The following is a 27,025-nucleotide window of genomic DNA, read 5'->3' on the forward strand; positions in this document are numbered from 1 at the left end:
TCACTATGTATGACTTAGCCTCACTGCTGATCCTCCCTCCATCCGAACACATTCACATGTGTGCGCTTCGCGATAGCAACACTTTCAATAATACTGCACACCATTTACATGCGTATCTGTGCATATCAACAACCTTGACAACGACATGTGATGTTGGCCATTCAATGTTTTCGAACAGCATCTCATTAGCGATAGTTGCTGCCCTCCCAGTACATGCTACATTAATGTAAACTGCGCATTCTGCGACGTCAAAACTGCAACAGAAACATACATAAATACACTTCCTGGCAAGGCAGGAACTGAACAACGCCCAGGTCCCCGGAACAATTATTCACACCCCTACGCTGGCCTGGCTCACGCAAGCCCAGCCCACTTTGGGTACGTATGAATAGGATAACGAGGACGCCACATGTCCCAGTTCTTCCACACTGCCTAAGATGATATGGCCGCATCCACCTCACATAACACAATGCGCAATAAAAATAGGGATCCATAAGGCGTTCCACATCCTGTCAATCAACACTGAACAAGAATTGCGAACCCTCCTGGACGTCGTGTTTCGAAAGGGATCCATGAGGTGTACACCATCCTGCAATCAACACTGCATCTGAATTGTGAACACTGCTGCCAGTCGCATTTGGACACACAACAATGACAGCAGGTGAGCAGTGGGGCCTGGGTGCACAGGGGCAGCAATTGAGCACGGTGCTGCAGGAGGGGTGGGGTGCATCAGCCTGGGTGCGCAGGTGCGAGCAAACGATATTGCCCTCCGTAATGATGTGATCTCTGACCTCATTCAGACACAAGTCTGTCTCTTTTTAACCCTTTAACCGCAGCGGAAATTCCGCCGCGGTGCGGGCGAAATAAAAGGTGGGCGTGGTTCGGACGGCCCCCAGCCGTCCTCTGCACACGCCCACCGTAACGTCGGACGGCCCCCGGCCGTCCGACGCATCCAAGGGGTTAAGGACCTGCTGCATCGTACTGTAGGCCTGAGCCAGCGCTGCCCTGCAGACACGTGGCGTTGCCTTTTAGGGCACTGTAGTGAGCTGATTACTAAGTGTACATGCACACAGGCTTGCACAACTGCATTACAAGCGCACATTATGCTTCTAGCATGCGCTCTGTTCCTTTGTATGTAAATGTTGGCATACCATATTATTATTTAACCTTGTGTATTCCCATGCACTCCAACTCCTCTTTGAACCATGATTACCACTAACATTTGGTAGATCGTACTTCAAGAAGGAAGGATGCACTCAACTGGTGTTCTCTATTAAGCTTGAAATAAACCTTCATTTACCTCCAGACGTTTCCACCATAATATGCTTTCTCCCTTTTCAGACACTGAATTGGTTGCGACGAAATGGGCGGAGCGGGTGCTCACCCCATGATGATGCCCTCGGCATTCTGACGCCTTCCATCGTGGTATCAAGACACCGTCCCGACATGACACCTACTGTGCCACCCTACAGAAGCAACCCGGAGTCGGAGCTTGCACCGATTGTGGCAGGTCGTTGGACACACCGATGGTGGCAGGTGAGCAGTGAAGCCTCGGTGTGCAGGAGCTACAATTGAGCCCAGTGCGGGGGAAGCAGCTAGGGTGCAGCAGCCTGGGTGCACAGGTGCCAACAAGCGATGTTGCCATGCGTAATGATATGATCTCTGACCTCATTCATTCACATGTCTGTCTCATTTTAAGGACCTCCTGGACCGTACCGTAGGCCTGAGCCAGCGGGCAGCGCTTCCCTACCGACACGTGTTGAGCGCAGTGCTGCGGGATAGGTGGGGTGCATCAACCTGGCTCTGCAGGTGCGAACAAGCGATGTTGCCGTGCGTAATGATGTGATCTCGGACCTCATTCAGTCACATCTCTGTCTCATTTTAAGGACCTGCTGGACCATACTGTAGGCCTGAGCCAGTGGGCAGCGCTGCCCTACAGACACGTGGCGTTACCTTTTAGGGCACTGTAGTGAGCTGATTACTAAGTGTACATGCACATAGGCTTGCGCACATTATGCTCCTAGCATACGCTCTGTTCCTTTGTAGGTAAACGTTGGCATAACATATTATTATTTAACTTTGCGTATTCTCGAGCACTCCAACTCCTCTTTGAACCACGATTACCACTAACAGTTGGTAGATCGTACTTCAAGAAGGAAATATACACTCAACTGATGTTCTCTATTAAGCTTCAAATGAACCTTCATTTACCTTCAGACGTTTCCAGCATTATATTTTTCTCCCTTTTCAGACACTGAATTCGTTGTGCCGAAATGGGCGGAGCGGGTGCTCACCCCGTGATGATGCCCTGGGCATTCTGACGCCTTCCATCGTGGTATCAAGACACCGTCCCTGACCGGAGACCTGCTGTGCCACCCTTCAGAGGCACCCCGGAGTCGGAGCTTGAACCGGCACGTCGATGGACATACCGAAGGTGTCAGGTGAGCAGTGAAGCCTCGGTGTGCAGGAACTACAATTGAGCACAGTGCAGGGGAAGGGGCTGGGGTGCAGCAGACTGGGTGCACAGGTGCAGGCAAGCGATGTTCCCATAGCTACTAATGTAATCTCTGGCCTCATTCATACCTGTTTCATTTTAAGGACTTGCTGGACCGCAATCTTTATCGTGGACCCCAGCGTCCTAGACACACTGATGACGGGAGGTAAACAGTGACGGCTGGGTGCAGTAGTCCGACGCTCTGTCTCCTCCTCCCTCTGTTCCTTTGACTCTCCCTCCCTTTCTCCCTTCCACCCACTCCCTCTCTCCCTCTCTGTCCCATTCTCACTATCTTCCTTTCATTCTGACTACCTTTCTTTTTCTCTTGGACATAGCACACATAATTATGTTTCATTTTTGCCTTGCAAGTTTTGTACACTGCTTCCGGAGCAGTCCTAGCAATTTATGTCATGTTATACTGTTGTTTCTTCTAATAAAGTTGCGTTTGCATTTATTTGTGATGTTTTAATAAAGGTTATTTTTTTTTACCAATAAATAAGTGAGTGTATACGTCTTCTTTTTCTGACAACACTTGTCTGTAGTTTATTGTGAAAATGGTCTGTTTATAGGAGATTATGAGGGAAAACATTTCCAATTTTGTGGTGCACCTACCAAATATAAACCAACAGATTATTACATAAATGAAGTCTTCGGAATTCTACAACTGCAAGGGTTCTATGCGTGTATCACTTTATTACAACACTATGAGTACTGCCCGTGTGATTACAAACCAATAAGGCACTGCCTAGGACCACCGAGGCTTCAAGGACTGGCGAGTCTCACCCAGCATATTTAAGTAAAGCCCTGGAGGGTGGCGATCCCCGGACTTCAGTTGGCCTCGAAGCCCCCCGAACAATTAGTAAACAATACCCGGGGAGGTGGCGATCCCCTAGGCTGCGAAACGCCCCGTGCCCTCCAGCTCCTAATTTACATGTGAGACTAAGGTCCCCAGTCCTGCACACACCCAGCAATATAATAATAGGATTGGCTCAGAACATTACCCACCAGGGGGCTCATTTAAAAGACCCCGCTTCATTTTTTTTCTCTCCATTTTTACCATCTGGATCCTCTTTATTGAAGCGATACAAAGTTTTCCTCCTCTCGCTTCAACGAGCCAAACAAGGATTTGCTATCACAGGCTGGAAGCCATGCTCCTGTCCTGTAATAGCAAACATAAATGTCCCGCAGATGCACACCCCGGGACATTGTATGAGCTGCGCCTGTGACGTAGCGCTCCCTAGGGCCATGATGCATTGGTTACTGCATAACTACAGAATTAGTATAATCACTACTTGCACATGTGTAGTATAGAGACCAGAGTGTCCTGAAGAGGCAGAGGTAGCCCAAAATATAAATCCTACCAGAGGTCGAATGACATAGTTCAATGAGCCAACGACCCTGGGATGAGTAAAAACAGCTTCACGATGAAAACGGGTCTTCAGCACAACGCAAGCAAGCTCGAAATATTGGCGAGTGCTGCTTTTTTTTTTTTACCTTCTCCCGCATGCGCCAAATTTATGTACTGAAGAGGCAGACAGCAATGGATCCAATAAGTAGATTTATTGAGAGAAAACAAGACAGCTTAAACAGCCACCAACAGGACAAGACAGCAAGGCAACCATCTACTCCAGCACCGTGTACAAACTCCCCAAGATTCTCCTCATGACAGCCCTACATTCTAACATTACATACTTACATTCTAGTAGCATTACATACTAACATTCTACTATGACTTACATTGCAATGCTACACAGAGCACATGACTTTACAGCAATGAGCTCATGGTTTCATCCATGAGTCTTGAGGCCAGTAAGGGTGAGTAGTTCGCTTCCCACTCCCTGTATTGTATAAACGCAAACTAACACTACTTCCACAGGTATGCTACACCGCCCAGAGCACATCACTTTACAGCAATGGGCTCACGGTTTAGGCTCATGGTTTAATCCCCGAGTCTTCAGACCAGTAGGGGCGATTAGTTCGCTTCCCACTCCCTGTATACTATAAACGCATACTAACACTACTTATACAGTTATACTACAGTGGTCAGTATGCTATAGCGCCCAGAGCCCATCACTTTACACCAATCAGCTCGGTTTGATCCCCGAGTCTTCACACCGGTAGGTGTGAGTACTTCACCTCCGGTATAGTATAAACGCACACTAGCGGTCAGTAGTTTGCTTCCCACTCCCTGTGTAGTATAAACGCCAATTAACACTACTTCCACATGTATGCTACAAAGACCAGACCACATGACTTTACAGCATTGAGCTCACCGTTTAGACTCTCGGTTTCATACCCGAGTATTGCAGCATCTCATCTCAGCACCATGTCACTCTGAGCAACACCGCACTTTCAGACCGGTAGGAGTGACTACTTCCCTTCGCACTCCCCCACAGAGGTTACAGTGCTCCTACCCTCCGCTTTCCTACTTTTTTTGCCCTTATTTCCCCTTACTCGCTTCAACAGAATCACAAAATGGCGGCCAACACTAACTAGTTGCATCCGCTCGCACTGCTCGCAGCCAATAAGCACCAAGCTTGTGCTCGTAACGCCCCAGCCAATCAGATGGCAGAATTCCCAAATATCGATATCTGTAAATTTCGATATTTCTCCAAAACTACTGAATGGATTTTCACCCAAAAAAACAAAAGCGTGCTTTCTAGACCAAGACCCTTCTTCCTGCCAAATTTGGGGTAATTCCTTTCACCCGTTTGACCTGAAGCCTTGTCTAAAGTTTCCTATGGAAATTAACATAGTGAAAAGACGTTTTGGGACCCCCCTTTTATCTGGGCTCCCCCTTCACGAAACTCCCCCAAACTTTCAACATAGGAGCTGATATGAACAAAGAATTAGTTTGGAAAATGTCATGTAGATTCATCAAACGACGCCAAAGTTATAAGCAAATCAAAAAATGTTCTTCCTATGGAAACTTGAACTAACTAACTAGAACTATCTACTGGCGACCGCCAGTAGGTAATATATATATCCAACAAGAAAGAACACGCCCCTTAAGAAAAGCCTCACAGGTGGGTGACGGTTTCTTTCTGGAGGTGCAACAAGCTGAGCAGCTGCACCAATGTCGGAAATTTATAGCCAAACGCGTTTCGGGCTTGACCGCCCTTGTTTACTGGCAGCATGAGTCGGCACTGAAAGCTGTAGTCAACTGGTTTTATTCAAAATAAAGGCCCGCCCCAACAGGCCTCCGGGCATTGTGGTACTTGCAGTGCTACAGAGATTCAAACCCCAGTGGGTGTCAGTGTTAACTCCCAATTTCATGCAATTAAAAAATCACAGTGGGATGGCATTAGTGTCCGCAACCAGCCCATTGTCAATGTCCCAAGCCTCCATAAGAAACACCACATGTCACGAGCGCCACGGCGTCATGGTCTCTGGATCCGCTCGCTCGCGGCGGGCAATTCCCAAAACTGAGCAAGCTGTAAAATATTCAATAACGAAGAACACTCCCCTCAGGAAAAGCCTCACAGGTGGGTTGACTGTTTCTTTCTGGAGGTGCAACAAAGCTGCGCGGCTGCACCAATGTCGGAAACTTGTAGCCAAACGCGTTTCGGGCTTGACCGCCCTTGTTCACTGGCAGTATGAAAGTTGGCACTGAAAGCTGTAGTCAACTGGTTTTAGTCATAATAAAGCCCCACCCCAACAGGCCTCCAGGCATTATGGTACATGCAGTGCTACAGAGATTCAAACCCCAGTGGGTGTCAGTGTTAACTCCCAATGTCATGCAATTAAAAAACCACAGTGGGATGGCATTAGTGTCCGCAACCAGCCCATTGTCAATGTCCCAAGCCTCCATAAGAAACACCACATGTCACGAGCACCACACCGTCATGGTCTCTGGATCCGCTCATTCGCGGCGGGCAATTTCCATGACAGAGCATGCCGTAAAACATCCAACAACGAAGAACACTCCCTTAGGAAAAGCCTCACAGGTGGGTGACTGTTTCTTTCTGGAGGTGCAACAAGCTGCGCGGCTGCACCAATGTCGGAAACTTGTAACCAAACGCGTTTCGGGCTTGACCGCCCTTGTTCACTGGCAGCATGAAAGTCGGCACTGAAAGCTGTAGTCAACTGGTTTTATTCAAAATAAAGCCCCGCCCCAACAGGTCTCCGGGCATTATGGAACTTGCAGTGCTACAGAGTGTTAACTCCCAATTTCATGCAATTAAAAAACCACAGTGGGATGGCATTAGTGTCCGCAACCAGCCCATTGTCAATGTCTCAAACCTCCATAAAGAACACCACGTGTCACAGAACGTCAACATATATAAAGAAGTCCTGTTGCCATCAAAAAGGCACTAATAACTATAATCAAATGTATATATCATAAATTCACACAATGCAGTATTTAAAATAGTGACTGTCACATTTTATTAAATATAACATTATTTTAAAAAAAACATTAAACAGGTCTTCTGTAACATTTTTCAGAACACAAAAAGCAGCTATAGAACCAACCACAAGAGGTCCCTGCATTCCAGTGGACAAACACTACGCTCCAATCTTGGAGTGCTTTAAAAAGATATATTTGGTAAGCTCTCCTGGGGACATGGATTCAATGACCCAAGAGACTTTTGTTAATGTTCCTGTGAGCTGCTGATCTCCCTGGAGCCCTCCAAAACATTACAACGTTAAAATAAAAAGGCTGATGGTGCCCCTGCCCACTCGAATGGTCCTACCAGAAAGAGAAAATATCATTTAACAGCCCTGTATGGCTTCATGGGGAGCTCCTTGTATGGAGCAGTGACTAAGAAACGAGTGGCTCTTGCCGCTTATTTATTATTCCTTTTAATAATGTATTTGAGGTGTCATGGTCACGACAGGAACATCCACAGATTATAATAAGTATGGGGCCATGGGGGGAGCCCCTACCACCCACCCCCCCATCACCCATCACCCATAGCAGGGGCCGGCAGGAGCTAGCTAATATGTGAAAGTGCGTGCCTTGGTGGATAGCGCAAAAACAACAATTGATGGACAGAATGCAGAACAATGTCATACATTCACCCCAGTACAGAGATCTGGGCCTAAATCCATCGTTTTGTTGCTCACCATGCAATTCCAGTTTTAACCCAGCCATATCCTAATCAGTCTTGACCCTGTCCCCAATGGGAACCGTCGAGCCCAAACTGCCAGGCCAGGTACTCCCTGGACGGGAATCAAGCATCCAAAGACCGGTTTCGGGGGTTCACCCCTCATCAGCCAGGATAGCTTGAGTCCAGTGGCATGGAGAGCATGGGACCCACATCTGGGCATACCCGTACCACTTGCGGTGACAAATGCAAATACAACAATTGATGGACAGAATGCAGAATAATGTCATACATTCACCCCAGTACTGAGATCTGGGCCTAAACCCATTGTTTGTTTGGTAACCATGCCATTCCAGTTTGAACCCAGCCATGACGGGGCTGATGAATGGTGATGTCCTGAAACCGGTCTCAGGATGCTTGTTTTCGGTCCAGGGAGGACTTGGTTTGGCAGTTCGGGCTGGACTGTTCCCACAAGGAACAGGGTCAAGACTGATTTGCGTATGGCTGGGTCCAAACTGGGGTGGTGTGGTGAGCAAAAGAATGATGGATTTAATCCAGATCCTTGTGACTGGGGGTGAATGTTTGCATTGTCTTGCATTCCATCCATCAATAGTTTCTTTTGCATATGTCGCCCTAAGTGGGAAAGGTATGCCCAGGCGTGGGTCATGTGCTCACTACACCACTGGATTCGAGCTAGCCTGGCTGATGAAGGGTGATGCCCTGAAACAGGTCCAGGGATGCTTTTTTCCAGTCCAGGGAGGACCTGGCTTGGCAGTTCGGGCTGGACTGTTCCCACAAGGAACAGGGTCAAGATTGATCTGCATATGGCTGGGTCCAAACTGGGGTGGTGTGGTGAGCAAATGAATGATGGATTTAACCCAGATCCTTGTGACTGGGGGTGCATGTTTGCATTGTCCAGTATTCCGTCCATCAATTGTTTATTTTGCATATGTCGCCCTAAGTGTGAAGGGTATGCCCAGACGTGGATCCCGTGCTCACTACACCACTGGATTCAAGCTAGCCTGGCTGATGAAGGGTGATGCCCTGAAACCGGTCCCAGGATGCTTGTTTCTGGTCCAGGGAGGACCTGGCTTGGCAGTTCGGGCTGGACTGTTCCCACAAGGAACAGGGTCAAGACTGATTTGCATATGGCTGGGTCCAAACTGGGGTGGTGTGGTGAGCAAAAGAATGATGGAATTAACCCATATCCTTGTGACTGGGGGTGAATGTTTGCATTGTCCAGCATTCTGTCCATCAATTGTGTCTTTTGCCAAGTTGCTGCACCCAGTACAATAGAAATCATTGTGGTCCCTGGATGGAGGGGTGGGGGGCACCTAGGTCATCACGGCATATGCCGGGTCCTTAGCCAGCACCCATCCTGAGTGCTGCCAGGAGCCAACTTCATTGCTTTGCTCCCTCTTGGTGGGGCTAGTTGTGTTCCCTACCCAGGTAAGTGCAGGTAAAGTTTGCATTCCATGCATTCACTCTCCCAGGCAGAGAACATAGCAGAGTCCCGGGGGGAGGGTGGGGTCTCCAGGATACTGCTTTGATCAGACCTCAGGGAATGAGATCCCCAGGGCGGGCCTATAGCTCAGGGAGATGGCTCAACATCCCACTACCCACAAAAAAAATGGCCAGAGGGATAGGGCTCCAGAGGCCTCTCTAAGGCTCAGATTGGCCCCAGGGAGGCCGCACTCCCCTATCCCCAGGGGGGAAGGGGGGGGGGCTTATTTTTTAAAAGGAGAGAATAAACCTTTATTTTTTTCATTTTTAATGGGGCAGGGGATGTACGGTCGAATAACAAACAAAAAAATACTTTTTGGCTAAGGATATCCCTCCCCTGCCTCCTTTTATGTTTTCTTTTTACTTTTTATTTAGGACAGGGGACTGAGTCTCGAGTTCTAAAGTGGCTGCAGCCACATCTTTTTTGATGTGGTTGCAGCTAATTAGCTCTGATTTTTAGATCTGTCGGCGCTGCAGCTCCGCTGCAGCATGATAAATATATAAACGTAAACTCAATTTCTCAAAAACTACTGAGCAGTTTTACACCAAATCACAAGCACGCTTTCTACACAAAGATCTAGCTTTATGGCAAATTTGGTGTAATTCTTTCCAGCAGTTTCTGCAGTAACGCTGATCTACCTATGGGAAATTGCAGGGAGAAAATTTGTTTTGGGACATCCCACTTTTTCTCGGCCCCTGCCTTATGGATCACTCCACAACTTTCGAGGAAGGAGCTAATGTGGATGAACTTGAAAAAAAAATGTTTTGTGAAGTTTCATCAAACGGTGCCAAAGTTATTATGTAAGGTTTCCTATGGAAACGTGGGGCTAACTATAACTACACTGTGGCGACCTCCACTGGCAATATATATATATATATATATATATATATATATATATATATATATATATATATATATATATATATATATATATATATATATATATATATATATATATATATATATATATATATATATATATATATATATATATATATATATATATATATATATATATATATATATATATATATATATATATATATATATATATATATATATATATATATATATATATATATATATATATATATATATATATCGTGCACACCGCCGTCTCGCCTAGCTCTGGAGTAGCAACCAGCCAAGGTAAGGACCACTCAGACACGGACCAATAAAGTTTCTTTTTCTTTTAAATTTATTTAGTGCAGAAAATGTCCATGACGTTTCGGCTCCACGAGCCTTGTTCACATGACAATGTTTGTTTGTCGGTGTCCACCTTTTAAAGTGCCAGTGATAATTACATTGATTACACGTGTAAGTGTTTTGAGCATGGACATAGAAAACATACTTCGTTGGAGTTTTCAACCAATATGTCAAACAGGTAACTTATTTCATATCAGTAAAATACCAATAATGCTCATAGAACAAAGGACAAATAAATGTAAGTGAATAGATAATAAATGACTAAAGAGATAAGGGGTTCAATCCATAACATTTAACATCCGTACATATATATAAATAATTGTACAGACAAATAGATTAGTTCATCCTGCACTACTCAAGTCTTGGTTTCTGGGTAAAATACAAGTATTTGCTCAAGATTGCAGACACAAATTTTAAGTCATTTTAGAGTTACATTTCCAATGTACCATAAACTCCATTGTATAGTGTAGAATACACATGGTCATGTTGGATACACAATACCGTTGTTACTGTCAATAATAAGATAAAGTGCAAATGCTTATTATGGTATAATACCAAATTGTGCAAATATGCTCATTAATTTTAGAAATTTCAAACATGTGCAAAATAGCAAATAAATGTGCAAAAACCGCAATGTGTGCAAAATGCGCAAAATTCAACTATCATCCAGTTGTATTGACCAAGTATCTACACTAATATTATTTACAAAAGAAATCCATATATAAGGCATCAAAATACTAAAATAAACAACTGTATATCCATAGTATTAATGTTGTATTGGTTGAGTAAATAATCCGGGGTAAAGCTTAGAGTACAGCCTGCCACCCTGTACCCTATTAGTTTATATCCCCATTTTCCAAATAAAGAGACATGTTATTTTCCTTAGTCCTGCTCAATGATCATAAGTGAATAAAATACTGTGTCTAATATTGACAGACTGACTGGGAATAAAGACCCACCACAGTCCAAATATTAAATATAAATGCCACCACCTAATCAAATAATTTCACCTATCTAACAGCTACTGCAATTTATTAGAATTTCATCTAACCTCCACATGGTTCTTCCACAGAATCCCCCAGCCGGGTGATTCTTATAAAAGAAATCCAATATGGAGAGTCCCTGCAAGTTCTAACAGCAATTACATTCTTTATTTTGTATTACATCAAGGCAAACATGTATATAAGTCCTCCGTTACGTTAAGGCCACTAGGTGACTTGGTATTAAGAAGTAGAATGTATTTAGTCTCCAGTTTCCTCAATTTAGCATTCCTGTCACCCCCTCTCCTGCTGCTCATGATTGAATCAATCACCCAGTATCTAAGCTGAGTGCTGTCACTGCGATGGTACTCTCTAAAATGTCGGGCCACTGGATAGGTGTTATCACTGTTGTTAATGGCCCGCAGATGTTGGAGAATACGTATGTGAACAGCATTCTTCGTACTGCCCACATATTTAAGTAAGCAGGGGCATTCCAATATATACACCGCATATTCGGTTTTGCATGTTAATACCTGGGTGATAGAATGTTGGATATTGGTGAACCCGTCCCTGTAGGTTTTCGTGTTTTGTCCATGGATGCAAGCTTTGCAGGTTTTGCATCTATAAAAACCTTTATTGTCCTCCCACCAGGAAGATTTAATATAGGGTTCTGGATTAGTAACCACTACATGATCTCGCAGTGACGGAGCCCTGCTGAATGTGAGGGAGACTAGCTTCGGGAGACTATTGCCTATAATAGAGTCGTGGGTAACCAAAGGCCAGTGTTTATTGAGTATTTTCCGAATCTGTTGATGTTGTCTGTTAAATCCAGTAATCACTCGAAAACAATTTTTGTCACCAGGAGTCTCAGCTGCTATATTGTCTAATTTCCCCTCATGCCTGCTGCTATTCCCGGTCAGTAGTACCTCCCGAGATACAGCCATAGATTTGTCTTTGGCTCTCTGAATCAAATGATTCGAGTAACCTCTCTCCAAAAAACGAGTGGTACTCTGGTCCTGTGCTCTCTTTAAGTCAATAGGATTGCTACATATGCGTCTTAATCGCAACATCTCACCATAGGGGATACTTGATATCAAATGTGGTGGGTGTGCACTGGCCGCATGTAGTATGCTGTTGCCAGCAGTCACTTTTCGGAAAATTCTAGATTCCAACCGGCCATCCCCTATATACAATTCAGTGTCAAGAAACGTCAGACTATCCTGACTTAGTGTCGCTGTAAATCTCAAATTCAGTTCATTATGATTGATATCATCAATAAATTTGAGTGCATCAACCTTACTGCCCCGCCAGATTACCAAAAGATCGTCTATGAATCGAAACCACGCAACTAAATTGTTGCGAATATTGTGGCGGTACTCATTGCCCAGGACCAGCTCCTCCCAAGCTCCCATGTGTAAACATGCAAAGCTTGGGGAGAAGCTGGCCCCCATTGCCACGCCCTGTAGTTGGCGATACAATTGTTGGTTAAAAAGGAAAACATTGTTGACAAGGCAACATTTTAACATCTCTAATAGCATCACATTATGGTCATGTTCATTAGTATCCCTTCTGGACAAATAATGTTCGACTGCATTAATGCCATTATCATGCGAAATGCTCGTATAGAGCGAGGATACATCCAAGGCTATCAGCCAATCACCACTAACCCATTCAACATCCTTGATTTTTGACAAAAAATCCCCGGTGTCACGAACATAGGAGCCTAATTGTTGCACATACCCCTGTAAATAATAATCTATATAAACAGAAGTGTGCTCTAATAGGCTACCCCTGGCAGAAATAATCGGTCTGCCTGGTGGATGTAAGGGGTCCTTATGAATCTTGGGGATAAAATATAAAATGGGTGTGATTGGGTTGTCATTTTTTAAGTACTTGAATTCAGCTTCAGTTAATAGTTTGGATGATTTCCATCTTAAGAGTTTCCGATGATAATCTGCTTTAATAGTGGCTAATGTATTGATCTGTATGCGTTCGTAGCATGTACGATCATTCAGCTGGGCATAGGCTTCCTTATCATAATCAGCTTTAGACATCAGCACAACATTTCCTCCCTTGTCACTGTTTCTCACAATTAGTTCTTTTTCCTTATTTAATTTGGCAATAAGTGTTTTGTATTGTTGCAACTCTTTGTCAAATTTCCTTTTGATTTTTCCAGTCCGGATCTGTAGTTCCTTCAGGTCAGCCACCACATTTTCATGAAATATGTCCAAATTGTCACGAGGTAACACTGGACAAAAGGTTGAGGGTGGCCTGAATTGTGTTTCACTTGAAATTCTGTTGCCCCAATGATCAAACTTGTCGGGGTTGTTGATCACCACAGTCGGATCATCATAACCTGCCCCTTCAGTTAGCCAAAGTTCTGTTATAGTTCGAGTACCTTGTGACATTTCATTATATATATATATACACATAGATAGATATATAGACAGACAGATAGATAGATAGATATGTGGATCATTCACAACATAGCAAAGACACATGATTGGTTCCCTTGGGAAGTTAATATGGAAACCAGTTACAATCTGGGACGACCAGGGATAGTAAACGACCTTGAAAGAAATTGTCTAAGGGTCTTGCTCTTCTTGTGAATGATGACTTCTGGAGACTAAAGTCTTTTCCATCCTGCCTTCTGTCAACCTCTTTTATAGACTGAACAGCTAGCACAGTATTATTGTCCTGATACAATAGAGGTGGACAACACAGATGTGTGTTTTAGTGAAGCGAGGCAATGTTTCCTGCAAAAGCTAAACACTGTTCACAGCTATGTCAATGTGCAATGTTGAAGAAAATGTTCTCCCACACTGAGAAAGCACTGACAGAAACCCTGAAGTCAGGGACCTTCTTCCATTGCTTTCCGGAAGATGAGAGGTGGCAGGTGTTTGGTCTGTGTTCTTTGTATCCTGCAACTAATAGTAACCTAGATTTCCCTGAAGTTACAGGAATATCTTCTGAAGGCAAACGTTGGCAGTTGTTGGTCTCAAAATATCCATTAGCTAGAAAACTATAAAGCTGAATTACAATTCTTATTCTCAGTCAAGAATTAACCACAAATGAGGTGAAAAGAAGTACTGAAAAGTCAATTAAATTGCCCTCCAATATTTTCAGAGCGAAGGTCAGGTTCTTTTATCCAAATAAGGCGAAACCCCTTCAACCTTACCTGCTCCTGTGCATGGCATCACACAAATTATAACCCATCTAACATCTACACCTATGCCTGCCATTCCTTTCTACGTAAGATACTATATTTGTAAACATGCTGATTTTTCTAAGCAAATACAGACACATGTAAATGTGGGCAATATGATTTTTGTCCTCAATTGTCCCCTAAAAGAGTAATTCAGGCTTGGCATCTTCCATATAAGCAGATTGCTATGCACCATCAAACTAGTCTCTAAGAGTACAGATTTTGCAAGTTATTACCACATACAAATCCTGATTTCAAATTCTGTACACTTATTGATTTGACATCAAAGTTGAGAAGTGCTGAAGAAATGACACAGTAGTGACATGTTTATGATTCTGCAGGGTTTCATCTGATTAACCTGGTTAGAGACTTAACTTTCAAGACATCCTTAAAATTGCGATCAAGGTTACTAACCACACACCAGCGACACCAGGATACTAATATGGACAAATACAATATTGTGGTACCTCAGTCCAGAACCTATCAATGAACTTACAAAGAGTCTGATGATGATTGCTCTCAGTTTTGTGTTCTCTTTTTTGTCTTGGTAGGATTTGGAAAGAAACTGTTGCAATGAAAAGCTGAACTTGAGGTGCTTTTTTTAACAGGTCATCTACCCTTTGTTTACCCAGAAAACAATTGCAATGAGAAAAATGGAGGGCTGTTGAGAGACTTCTCTTAGTGGAATGTCATAATTTCTTATTGAGAAGTCCTCAACCATTTGTAAGATGCAAGGATATGCCAAAATATGCTGCCAATAGCTTAAAAATGTCATTCTTCCACCTGTTGCTGAGAAAGAGGAATTATTGCACTCACTGTTGCTTTGTGCAGCCCTGCTCTACCCCATCATGGTCTATCCTTTGAGGGGGTAATCTTAGGTAATGCAGTTGATAAGGAATGTACTATGGAAGTGGGACTGGTTGTCAAACAGGGATTGGCACTAATGGCAGGAACTGGCAAAAAGGTGTGAACTAAAAACTATAGTGAGGATTGAGCCTTGCCTATTATAGTGAAGTTAGTTGCATATTTGGGAAATTATTTAAGGAAATGGCCACAGAAATGTATGCCATGGGTTGTAGGAGTGGGCTTCTGATTGTGCCCAGTCCCCTAATAATTAATCTATGTTTAAAATGAATCACTTTCTTCAATACTGGGATATTGCAGCTAGATTCATCATAGTCCCGTTTTGCGAGTCAGTAATAGCGATTCATAAGGAATCGCTATTAAGGACTTGCAAAACGGGATTCATGTAGGAATTGCAAAAAATATTGCGATTCCTACATCTTCCTTATTTGCGATTAGCAAATTGCTAATCGCAAATAAGGAATAACTTCCCATTCATTCTTATGGGCCTACAGGCCCATAGGAATGAATGGGGAGTTATTCCTTATTTGCGATTAGCAAATTGCTAATCGCAAATAAGGATGCGATTTCAAGGGTGCCAGGGGTGTCCAAAGGACACCCTGTAGCACCCCTGAAATGAAAACTTACACAGGTGTTGCGCACACACATGTCCAAAGGACATGTGTGTGTGTAACATGCAAATGAGAAAAATGCACTAAAGAGCTTTATTGTATTTTTTTCGCTATTTACCACGAAGTCAGACTTTGTGGTAAATAGCGGCCAAATATTGTGAATTCGCAATTTAAAATTGGTTAATGAATTGCATTTAAGGAATCTCAAATAGAGATTCCTTAAATGCAATTCCTCGCACGATAGCGAATTCTATAATAGCGATTATTGCATTTGGGATGATGAATCCCAAATGCAATCATTGCGCTCGCAAAGGGCCAGATTCTCAGAATCTGGCCCTTTGCGAGCCGATTTTCGTTTCATGAATCTGGCCGATAGTGCTTTGGCATCTACCATAAAGAACAGTACTTTCTGAGCCTGCATATACAACTCTACTGGATATGAGTGTCATCATTTTAGGTTAATCATTCATGTTCAAGAAACCAGTAAAAGCGCCCACGATGTCAAGTAATTTATTGTGGCTACTGGATCAGGAACTGTCAATGCCTTTCTCTGTATTTTTGTTGCATTTGGTGAAAATGTGATTCACCTTAGATTTACAGTCATTGTAGCAAACACCAAAACTGAGATAGCTGCATATGTTTATTTCACCTTTAATTTCTTCTTTACTGGTTTATCAATGGCCCCAAAAATCTGTTACTTGAAGTAATGAATGACATTTAGAACAACTTGAGAGTTTTAATAAGGAAAAGTCAGATGATGAATCCACTTTGTCGCCCAAACTATCTATTACATGTCATTTAGAGCTGCTGTCTGAGATAATCGTTGATGCTTGTTCAATCTGTTTTGGATCGAACCACTTCAGATTGGTTTACTTCCCCTATTAGTAGCAACATCAAGAAAGAGACCACTACCTGTTAATGTATCAGGAATTATTACAGGTTTTTTATTCTGGGAGTGTTAAGAGTGTGATTGGAAAATGACATTTTAAGATTAAACACTGATAAGCAATAGTTTAGAGAGTAAGAAAACTAAAATGGGCTTCTTTGAGGACAACAATTTGTCAAAAGTGACTTTCTTGCAAGAATATTCATCTTCAGAATTGACTGGCAGTCATATAATGCAGAAGGAATTAAAGTCATATTCATTCATATCCCAATTAGAACGAATAAGGCTTCTTTGTTTCTCCAGACAAAAAGAAGACATAACGTTTGCCATTTTCACCTTAGAAAAGGCACCTGCTCACTATTCTGACGTTTAAAATTAATTCTATATGTACAAGCAAAGTTAAAGAGATCCACCTCCCTGTGGCCATTTGTTCCCATATTATTTAAATATTATTCTTTGAAAGTATTATTGTGCAGATAAATAGGTCAGTGTTTTTGAAGATAGAAACCCAGTGCCATTATTTGCCTCTCTTCTCTCTGGCTGCTCTCACCACCAAATTTAACGGCAGTCAGAAGTACTTATCAAATAAGTTACTTACCGTTAGGAACACTTTTCTGGTAGAGAGACTATCAAACCGCAGATTCCTCATCTCAAAATATTCCCCATGTTTCAGACTGGATCAGAACATTTTTGAGCAGTACCTCTGTGTGCCGCTAGGTGGCTTTGACAGCTCCGCATCAACATTGTCAGCTCCAGATGCGACATGCGCAGTGTCTATATAGGCACAACCCCAGTGAGCGTAATTCTGTTTCTTTAGTGATTATTTCCACGCCAAGAACACAGAGCCACGTCATAAGGAAGTTTTACCTGTGTCCAAAGTCTAGTGGGATGTTTCAGGTGAAGAGCTCAGTTCACAGAATGGGGATGGTCGAAGAGGAATCGGCAGTTCGATAAAGTCTCTACCAGAAAAAGCATTACCAAAGGTAAGTAACTTGTTCTTCTTCTCAACACACATTCCTCACCTCATAATAGCAATACCTCCCCAGAGGTGGGTCTGTGAAATGTCTCAACCAAAAAATCACGGAAAAACGAATGGACAAAAGCCTGACCTGGTGGACCCGACTGCCCAGGCTGGGTGTTTTGTGAACGTGTGGAGTGATGCCCTCATAGCAGCTTGGCACATGTCCAGAAAAGGCACTCCATGTGCTAACGTAGTAGCAGCAGCCTTGGCACTAGTGGAAAGGGCCCGCACGTCCTCAGGAGGCTGCTTCTTAGCCAGTGTGTAGCAGACTTTATTGAAAAGTACAATCCGTCAAGAGATGGTTTGTTTGTAACCGCCTTGCCTTCTTTTGCTTCAGCGAACCCAAAAAAAAGCTGATCGTCCACTCTGTTTCTTGGTGCAATCAATGAAAAAGGACAGGGCTCCTTTTGGATCCAGGTGATGGGAGTATCTCCTCTTCCTTGGAAGGATGAGGTGGAGCGAAAAATCAGTATGGGGAAGTTTTGGCCGGAAGGGAGTCACCACCTTCAGCAGAAAGGATGAACGAGTCTGAAGAACCAATTTGGGAAACAAGCTTGAATACCGAGGGTTAACCAAAAGAGCTTGAAGCTCGTGACCCTCCTGGCCGATTTAATGCCCACTAAGAAGACTGTCTTAGTAGTCAGAAGTCTTAGAGTTCAGCCTTGCAAATGTTCAAATGGAGAACACGAGATAGTTTAAAACTAAATAAAGAACCTATTGGGGCTTAACAAAAGGGGTAGGAGAAAACAAATGCTGTAAGCTTTTGAGGAAACATGTCACAACTGGTGACTTAAACAGAAAGGACAGATCCAGCCACCACAAAAAAAGCCGAAATGGCACAAAGGTAAGCTGTAACAGTGGCTACAGCAAGGCATTGCTGGGCTAACAACAGCACCTCCGACAGAGAGGCAGAAATTGGGTCAACTTGTCGTGAGGAGCACCAAGCCTCAAACTTGTCCTAATGGCAGGTCTATGCAGTTTTTGTTGAGGGGCATCTGACTGCCAGAATGACATCGGAGATCTCGGAAGAACAAAGACACTCAACTTTCACTGGTAAATCTCCAAGCATGGAGGTGAAAAGTCTGCAGTTTTGGGTGGAAGGCACTGCCCTGTTACTGTGACAGAAGATCCCCTTGAAGGGGAAGACTGACGGAAGGACCGATGATCATGCTCAGTGATCTCTTGAAAACTCTGGGCAGTAGAGGTGTTGGCGGAAAGGCGAACGGGGGTCCTAGGTTTCGAACAGGAGTCCCAGGTTTCATTCTAAATGGAACGTGTATCCAAGCGAGAGCCGTTTTAGAAACTCCAATGTGCAGAAGTGCTGACATTGCGCGTTCATGGCTGTGGCAAACAGATCAAGCCAAGGATGCCCCAATTTTAGAAAGAGATCTTGTGCCACCTCCAGATGCAGACGCCATTTGTGGTCAGCAAGGCATCAACAGCAAAGTTTGCCTGCCCTGGCATTCACAGATCCCGCCAGAGGTAGCACAACCAAGAAGATATCCTAACGTGCCTGACAAGTCAAGATGCGCAGGGCCTCCTGATACAGGGTCAATGACCCTCCACACCCTGTTTTGTACAATACCACATGGCGGTGGTGTTATCCGTGAACACCTGTACCAGCCTGGGCTGTTGCTTAGTTAAACCGCGACATAAATGACTTACTAAGAGAAGAAGGGTCAGGTTTAAAGTGGAAGCTTGGAAACAGATGGTAAAGATTTTTGCGGAAAGGACAGGAGGTAGAATAGAGGTCAGGTCTATCCCCTGAGTGAAATAATAACAGGAGTAATGCTGGATGTCTGGGCTAACTGAACGTAAGAGTTTCAATAATGCTCAGCAGGCAACACCAGTTTAGTATGTAGATAAATAATGACTAATCTTTGTATTTGGCATAGCAATGGAAGAAAGAAAGATACATTGATAGAGAAAACACCACAATGCAAGGTATTTCATACAAACCATCAACTGGTGTTTTGAAAAGTTTAGCTGAAACTGCTATTGCTCTTCTCAATGCTTGATGCAACTCATTTCTTGCCTTGTTGGTGATCCCTGTAGAAATAAAACACAGCATCTATGTGTAAATATATATATATATATATATCTTTAAGCACACACAAACACAGACACAAAAACTTCCACAAGTAGCGGGAAAGCAATCTTGTCACACCTCTCTCCTCCTTTGCTACTCCAAATTGTTTATGAGCAATTTTCACTCAACCATAGAGTCTATCTTGCTACATATCGCTGTCTTCATTTCCTTTTCCTCACTCTCGTGGTTCCTGTATTAGATTTTTGTAGTCCATGTAGATGAATTTAATTTTGGAAATAACAACTAACAGCATACTCAAATCCCCAATTTCGCCTGTATGTGCGTTCGGCCACCAGTTTCAGGAGTATGCACTCAGCAAATGCAAGAGGAGGTGGAGAAGTACGTTTGCATAAAGAAATATGTGAGAAGGTAGGCTAAGGTTTGTGTGGGTCAAAAATAGCTCTGATGAACAGGGAGAAAGTAGGCTGGGCTGTGGATGGACTCATTACTAAGAAGATGAGTGGGAGTTGTGGGTGAGATTGTAATCAATTAAAGGAGTTGGGCCAATCTGTAAAGCAGCAACAAAAGAAGTGCTAAGTGTTAGATTAGAAGAGAAGGGTAAGTGTGGGTAATTTACATGGTCTCTTTCATGAGGCATTTTTCATGGCTTGCATTGTTTTTGTGGTCTTGAGTTTGCGTCTATATTTCCCACTGCCATGACTAGGCTTTCTACTAAATCTAATTGAACCCTCTATCTGTCAATTAAACTTATGTGATGAGCATGTAAGTCATTTTAAATAAGCTGCAGTTTCAAACATGTTCTGTACAAGATACTTGGACTGATGGCAATAGTACAACTTGCTCACGTTAAAAGCTCCCCATATTTGAGGGTATCTTTCCACTTGGAATGAATTACCTTGCAACTCACTCTGCTCTGGAAAAACAGTCTGAACATAAATATAGGACTTCATCTTCTCTTGTTCAACAACTCTAGTATCCAGGGTCAAGCGTTTCTTCAGAGACATAACTTCATATGTAATAAATAGGCAACCCCTGTAACAGGCAGAAGAAATAAAAGGATATTAAAGAAACATCTGTGGAAGAATATAGAGAGCACAATAAAATCAACCACTTTTTAACTTACACGTCTTTGAAAGGGGCACGTATTTTGATCAATCATTAATATCAATGAAATAATCTATTTACAGTGAAAATCACAAGTTAATATAAGAATTTTCTGAATTTAACAGTAAACTCCCAGTATAATGAGGCTACTGCCCCCACAGCACACCACATGAACACTACCGCATGGTAATACCATAACAGAGAGTGGCACTAAATCATCTTAGCCAAGTTTATAATAACATGTAAATACAATTAGAGGTATTTTAATTTGGTTAAGGGTTCATTTAATTGCATTTACTTTTAGCTAAACAGGATATAGAGTACTTTTTAAATATCTTACTTTAACTTGAATTAAGGTTAGGGTAAACTATTTTAATGACATTTTATTTAGTGTACATAGAGTTAAGATTAGGGCCAAGGATACCTATTTAATACAATGTTATTTTATTTCAACTAACCAGACACTAGATGGGAAGGAGCTGATGGGCTCACACAGGCGAATGGCAGAGATCTGGGACAGGCTAGACCGACACGTGATAAAGAACTACTGGCAGAGACTACACAGAGAAGGTCACCGGTTGGGTCCAATGCTGGACTGGCTATTGCGGCAGGAGAGCCCCCCTGATACTCTCCTTGATGAGGGTAGATGCACAGTTTGAGGTGGTTCAGGCTGCAATCAACTGGACACTATGAGACCATCTGGCAGAGGTTCCACATGGATCCCCTCGACAACAGATCGCAGGATACGCCAGTGTTTCTAGAGGGAATTGAAATCTCCTGCTTGAGAGTGGAGGATAGAGAGGACTTAGAGGGAGATGTACAGCTTGATGAGCTGAGGGCGGCTCTCTGATATATGGCAGAGGGAAGTCCCCATGATCCTGATGGACTCACAGTAGAGTTTTATCAGGTATACTCTGCTTACCTTCTTTCCAAGCTCCTAGACACACTCCAAGAAGCAAAAACGGTAGGGCATTTGCCTGATCATATGCGGGAGGCACTTATAATCATGTTGCTAAAACCCGGTAGAAACCCCAGTGATCCGGGATCATATAGACCCTTGTCTGTACTAAATGTTTTTGTCAAGTTATTGGCAAAGGTCCTGGCAACAGAGCTGCATCAGGTGATCACCAGGCAGGTCCCTACTGATCTGTGTGGGCTCATGGCAGGAAAACCCACATGAACCTCAGGAGACTTTCTCATGTCCTACATGCAACCAAAAAGGGTTGAGGCTGTATTGGTGGCTTTAGACATAGAAAGGGCCTTTGACACCATCTCCTGCCATACCTCTGGGAATTGCTCTGGAGAATGGGTTTTGACTCACGGTACTGGACTTGGATCAGCCTGTTATTTACGGCACCCACGGCACGAGTGCGCATATGCCAGGTAGTATCAGAAGTCTTCGATATTGGGAGAGGCACTGGACAAGGGTGCCCATCGCCGCTCCTTCTTGCGCTTGCCATGGAGCCCCTGGCAAGTTATCTGAGGGATAAACTTGGTGACAAGGGATAAAAGCTGAAGACACCACTCATAGTATTAATGTGTGCAGACAACACTCTCCTTTATGTGCCTGATCCTGTCCATAATGTTTCGAAACTACTGCAACTCAAGATGCACTTCGGACAGGTCTCAGGGTTATCTGCCAAAAGATGGTGTTGTTTCCTACGGCAGCATTAGCCCTTGCCTGGTGACAGATGTCCCAGCAGTGGGCCTTCTATGAGAACCGAGCCATTTCCTATACCTGGGAATCCAGGTGACGAAAGACAACCCCATGCAATAAAATCTGAATATGGCTGCATATTGCAGGGTCTCACTTGTTCCGTGGAGTTTTGGAAGACTCTGCCGTTGTCAGTCATGAGATGGGTGGTCTTGGGCAAAATGGTTCTGTTACCAAGATGCCTGTATGTTATGCAGAACTCCTTTTGTGCTTTACCAATGGCACTATTTTGGCGACTTGATGGACTGCTGGTGTGTCTGGTCTGGGCCAATAAGCGCAGCAGGGTAAAATTTGACACCCTGAAATTGGATCAGAAGCAGGGAGGTCTGGCTCTACCCGATCTTCAAATGTGTTCCCTTGCAGAGCTACTTCATTATGCTGCACTATTGAATGAGAAAGACCTAAATTGGGAAAACAGCTACTAGTGGGATGTTATTTTCGACCGATCTCCCAAAGCTCCTGATGGGGTAGCTCAGGCATGGGAGAAGACAGAGCCGCATGTTCTAAAACGGGCACCATAAGCAAAAATGCTTCCACTAGCTCATGCCCTTTTTATGTTCGAGAGACTCCACTAGTGTAACCCCCTGGATAGCAGGCAACTACCACAACACAGGTGACTTATATCTGAATAACACATTTATAGCATTAGCCGAAGCGGGTGAGTTGTTTGGTGTTGCCCCGGGACAGTTTCTTCAGTACACTGGCATATCACGCACAGCTTGCAACATATAGACTAGCTACCCTGACAAATCGGAGGAATCTAAGGTGTTGATGGTCAATCAATCAATCAATTAAACAATCAGTTCATTTGTAGAGTGCACTATGTACCCCAGAGGGTCTCAAGGCACTGGGGGGAGAGCGGGGGTGCTGCTACTGCTCGAACAGCCAGGTCTTGGGGACTCTCCTGAAGGCAAGCAGGTCCTGGGTCTGTTGTAGGCGGATGGGGAGGGTGTTCCAGGTTTTTTTCAGCGAGGTGGGAGAACGATCTGCCGCCGGCGGTCGCTCGACGGATGCGGGGGACGGTGGTGAGGTCAGCGGAGCTAAGCTGGCGGTTAGGGGTGTAGAAGGTGAGCCGTTCATTGAGGTGCGTTGGTCCGGTGTTGTGGAGTGCTTTTTGCGCGTGGGTGAGGAGCTTGAAGGTGATCCTCTTGTTGACGAGAAGCCAGTGTAGGTCTTTCAGGTGGGCTGTGATGTGGCTGCGGCGGGGGATGTCGAGGATGAGACATGCAGAGGCGTTCTGTATGCGTTGTAGTCGTTTCTGGAGTTTGGCTGAGGTTCCTGCGTAGAGAGCGTTGCCGTAGTCCAGTCTGCTGCTGAGGGCCTGGGTGACCGTCCTTCTGGTTCAGGTGGGGATCCATCTGTAGATCTTGCAGAGCATGCAGAGGGTGTTGAAGCAGGAGGAGGAGACGGCGTTTACTTGCTGGGTCATTGACAATGCAGAGTCCAGGATGACTCCCAGGTTGCGTGTGTGGTCAGTGGGCGTCGGTGTTGCTCCCAGTGTGGTGGACCACCATGAGTCGTCCCAGGCAGAGGGGGTGGATCCGATGATGAGGACCTCCGTCTTGTCCGAGTTCAGTTTCAGGCAGCTATTCATCATCCATTCGGTGATGGCCTTCATCCCTTCATGGAGGTTGGATTTCATGGTGGTGGGGGCCTTGGTGAGGGAGAGGATCAGCTGGGTGTCGTCGGCGTATGAGATGATGTTGTGGTCGTGCAGTCGAACGATGTTGGCAAGCTGTGCCGTGTAAACGTTGAAGAGTGTCTGGCTGAGGTACGATCCTTGGGGTACGCCGCAGATGATCTTGGTGTTTTTAGAGCGGAATAGGGGAGGCGGACACTCTGGGTTCTGCGGGTGAGGAAGAAGGTGGTTCAGTCCAGAACTTTGTCACGGATCCCTGCGTTGTCGAGGCGTGTGCGGAGGATGTGGTGGCAGACGGTGTCGAAGGCGGCCAAGAGGTCCAGAAGGATGAGGGCCACGGTTTCTACGTTGTCCAGCATGGCCCTGATGTCGTCGGTGGAGGCGATGAGGGCGGTTTCGGCGCTGTGGTTGCTGCAGAATCCACATTGGAACGGGTCCAGGATTTTGTTCTTTTCGAGGAGAGGACAGTTGTCTGTTGACAATCTTCTCGATGACTTACGCCGGGAATGGGAGGAGAGAGATGGGCCGGAAGTTCTTGAGGTCCTTGGTGTCTGACTTGGGTTTCTTGAGTAGGGCATTGATCTCGGCATGCTTCCAGCTCTCCGGGAAGGTGGCGTTCTCGAAGGAGCTGTTGATGATCATGCGGAGATGGGGTGCGATGATGGATTTTGTTTTTTTGAAGATGTGGTGGGGGCAGGGGTCAGATGGAGAGCCGGAGTGGATGGTGTTCATGATTTTTATGGTGTCTTCTTCATGGACGTGGGTCCAGGAGAGCAGGGGGTCGATGTGGCTGGGGTGCGTAAAGTCTGAGGAGTCTGTCTGTCGGGGGGCCTGGTTGCTGAAGCGGTCGTGAATGTCTGCGATCTTGCAGTGGAAGAATGTGGCTAGGGAGTCGCAGAGGTCTTGTGATGGCTGGATGTCGTTGGAGTTGGAGCTGGGGTTGGAGAGATCCTTCACGATGTTGAAGAGTTCTTTGCTGTTGTGTGCATTGTTGTCAATGCACTCTTTGAAGGAGGACCTTTTGGCGGTTCAGATGAGTTGGTAGAGTCTGCGGATGGCGCTCTTGTAGGCTGTGTTGCGGGCCGGTGTCTGTTTGTGGGGCCACTTCTCGAGCCTACGGCAGGCCTGCATGGATGCCTGGAGGTCGGCGGTGAACCAGATGGCTTTTCTTTCGGTGCGTCTGTTCGAGGGTTTCTTGATCGGGGTGAGAGTGTTGGCGCAGTCGTCGATCTATTGCCTGATGTTGAGGGCGTCGGTGTCGGTAGTGTCCGCTGGTGGGTTTTGGGCGAGGGTGGTGGCTAGCTGGTCTTCGGTGACTTTGCTCCAGCTGCGGTGCAGGGCCCGTTGTGTGTGGTGGCGCGTGGTAGGCTTCTCGAAGGTGAAGTGGACGCAGCGGTGGTCGGACCAGTGGAGTTGGTTGGTGTGGCTGAAGGTGACGTGATTGCTGGTGGAGAATATGGGGCCGAGCGTGTGTCCAGCGGAGTGGGTGGGAGTCATGACAAGCTGTTTGAGTCCGAGGTTGTCGAGCTGGGTGGTGGAGTTGCTGTTGTTGGTGGTCTCAAGGTGGAAGTTCAGGTCTCCGAGGAGGATGTAGTCTGTGTTTGCAAGGGCGTGCGTACTGACTAAGTCAGCGATATATTATGCAGCAGATGATGGCTCATGTAGCAAATGCGGCAAATCCATAATTATGCGAAAATTGCCGCATCCGTATTATCGCATAATCACAGTGGTCCTGATTAGGACAGAATATACAAACACATCATCACACTTGTCAAAGCACAACACATAGCCTTACATTTTTTCTAATCCTTTTTTTAAATATAACTTCATATTGTACTTAGAGCACAACAAATACCTTGAAAAAGATAATCGTTCTCAAGAGAGTCAAAATAAAACATATAAATCATACTTTACATTGCCCATATCAGCATTTGTGTAAATACTATCTGTACACTCCTATTGTTCCCATCATCAAGCCCCTCTCACTTTGTCAAATGTATTTTATTGCAATTGCACCTCATCATTGAAATCTTCTCAGCAGCTTCATTCGGTATGGAAGCATCAACGCTCAGCCTCTAATCGAAGCCACCCACAGACAGAGCATGGCTTCCTCTCCTATCACTTATTGATATCATATTACCTTTTGCTTGTCTTTGAAACTGGACTCTGCTCTGCAGCCTTCTATCTCCATCCCTGCCTGTGCAATGTGGGGTTCCACAGGGGTCGGCATTAAGCCCGACCCTGTTCAACATCTACGTGACCCCGCTTGCCAGGCTGGTTAGATCTTTTGGGATGGAGGTAGTCTCCTATGCTGATGACACAGAGATCTTGGGGTCCCTCTCCCATTTGGGTAACTCGTCACCGTTCAACTTTAGGAACTGCATGGAAGCAGTGTCCCAGTGGATGACCTATAATTCACTAAAGTTGAACGGTGAGAAGACTGAGATCTTGGTGTTTGGCCCAAACAATAACATCTGGTCACCTGAATGGTGGCCGCCTTCGTTGGGGACCTGTCCTACTCCTACGGAGTCCGCACGGAACTTGGGAGTATTGATTGACCCCGCCCTCTCCATGACTTTGCAGGTGAACAGAACAGTTGCTACCTGCTGGGGTATCATTAAAATACTTCGAAAAATAAAACATTATTTGTCTCCTCAGGCGCGGAAGCAAGTGGTGGTAGCACTTGTCGTGTAGTGTAG

At 44.7% G+C, this 27,025-nt stretch overlaps 1 protein-coding gene across 1 annotated transcript in view; it reads right to left on the reverse strand.

The window, feature by feature from the left end:
• The window catches only part of SERAC1 (serine active site containing 1), a 435,480-nt gene that overhangs the window by 277,037 nt on the left and 131,418 nt on the right, over positions 1–27,025 (reverse strand). The window contains exons 4-5 of the mRNA XM_078649122.1: positions 20,765–20,901; positions 19,779–19,868 (exon numbers count right to left, since the gene is read on the reverse strand). Of these exons, the coding sequence (XP_078505248.1) occupies positions 19,779–19,868; positions 20,765–20,901 (227 nt within the window). The remainder of the gene's footprint in view (positions 1–19,778; positions 19,869–20,764; positions 20,902–27,025) is intronic.

This window comes from Lissotriton helveticus, chromosome 6 (genome assembly GCF_964261635.1).
Source record: "Lissotriton helveticus chromosome 6, aLisHel1.1, whole genome shotgun sequence".
Classification (NCBI taxonomy): Eukaryota; Metazoa; Chordata; class Amphibia; order Caudata; family Salamandridae; genus Lissotriton; species Lissotriton helveticus.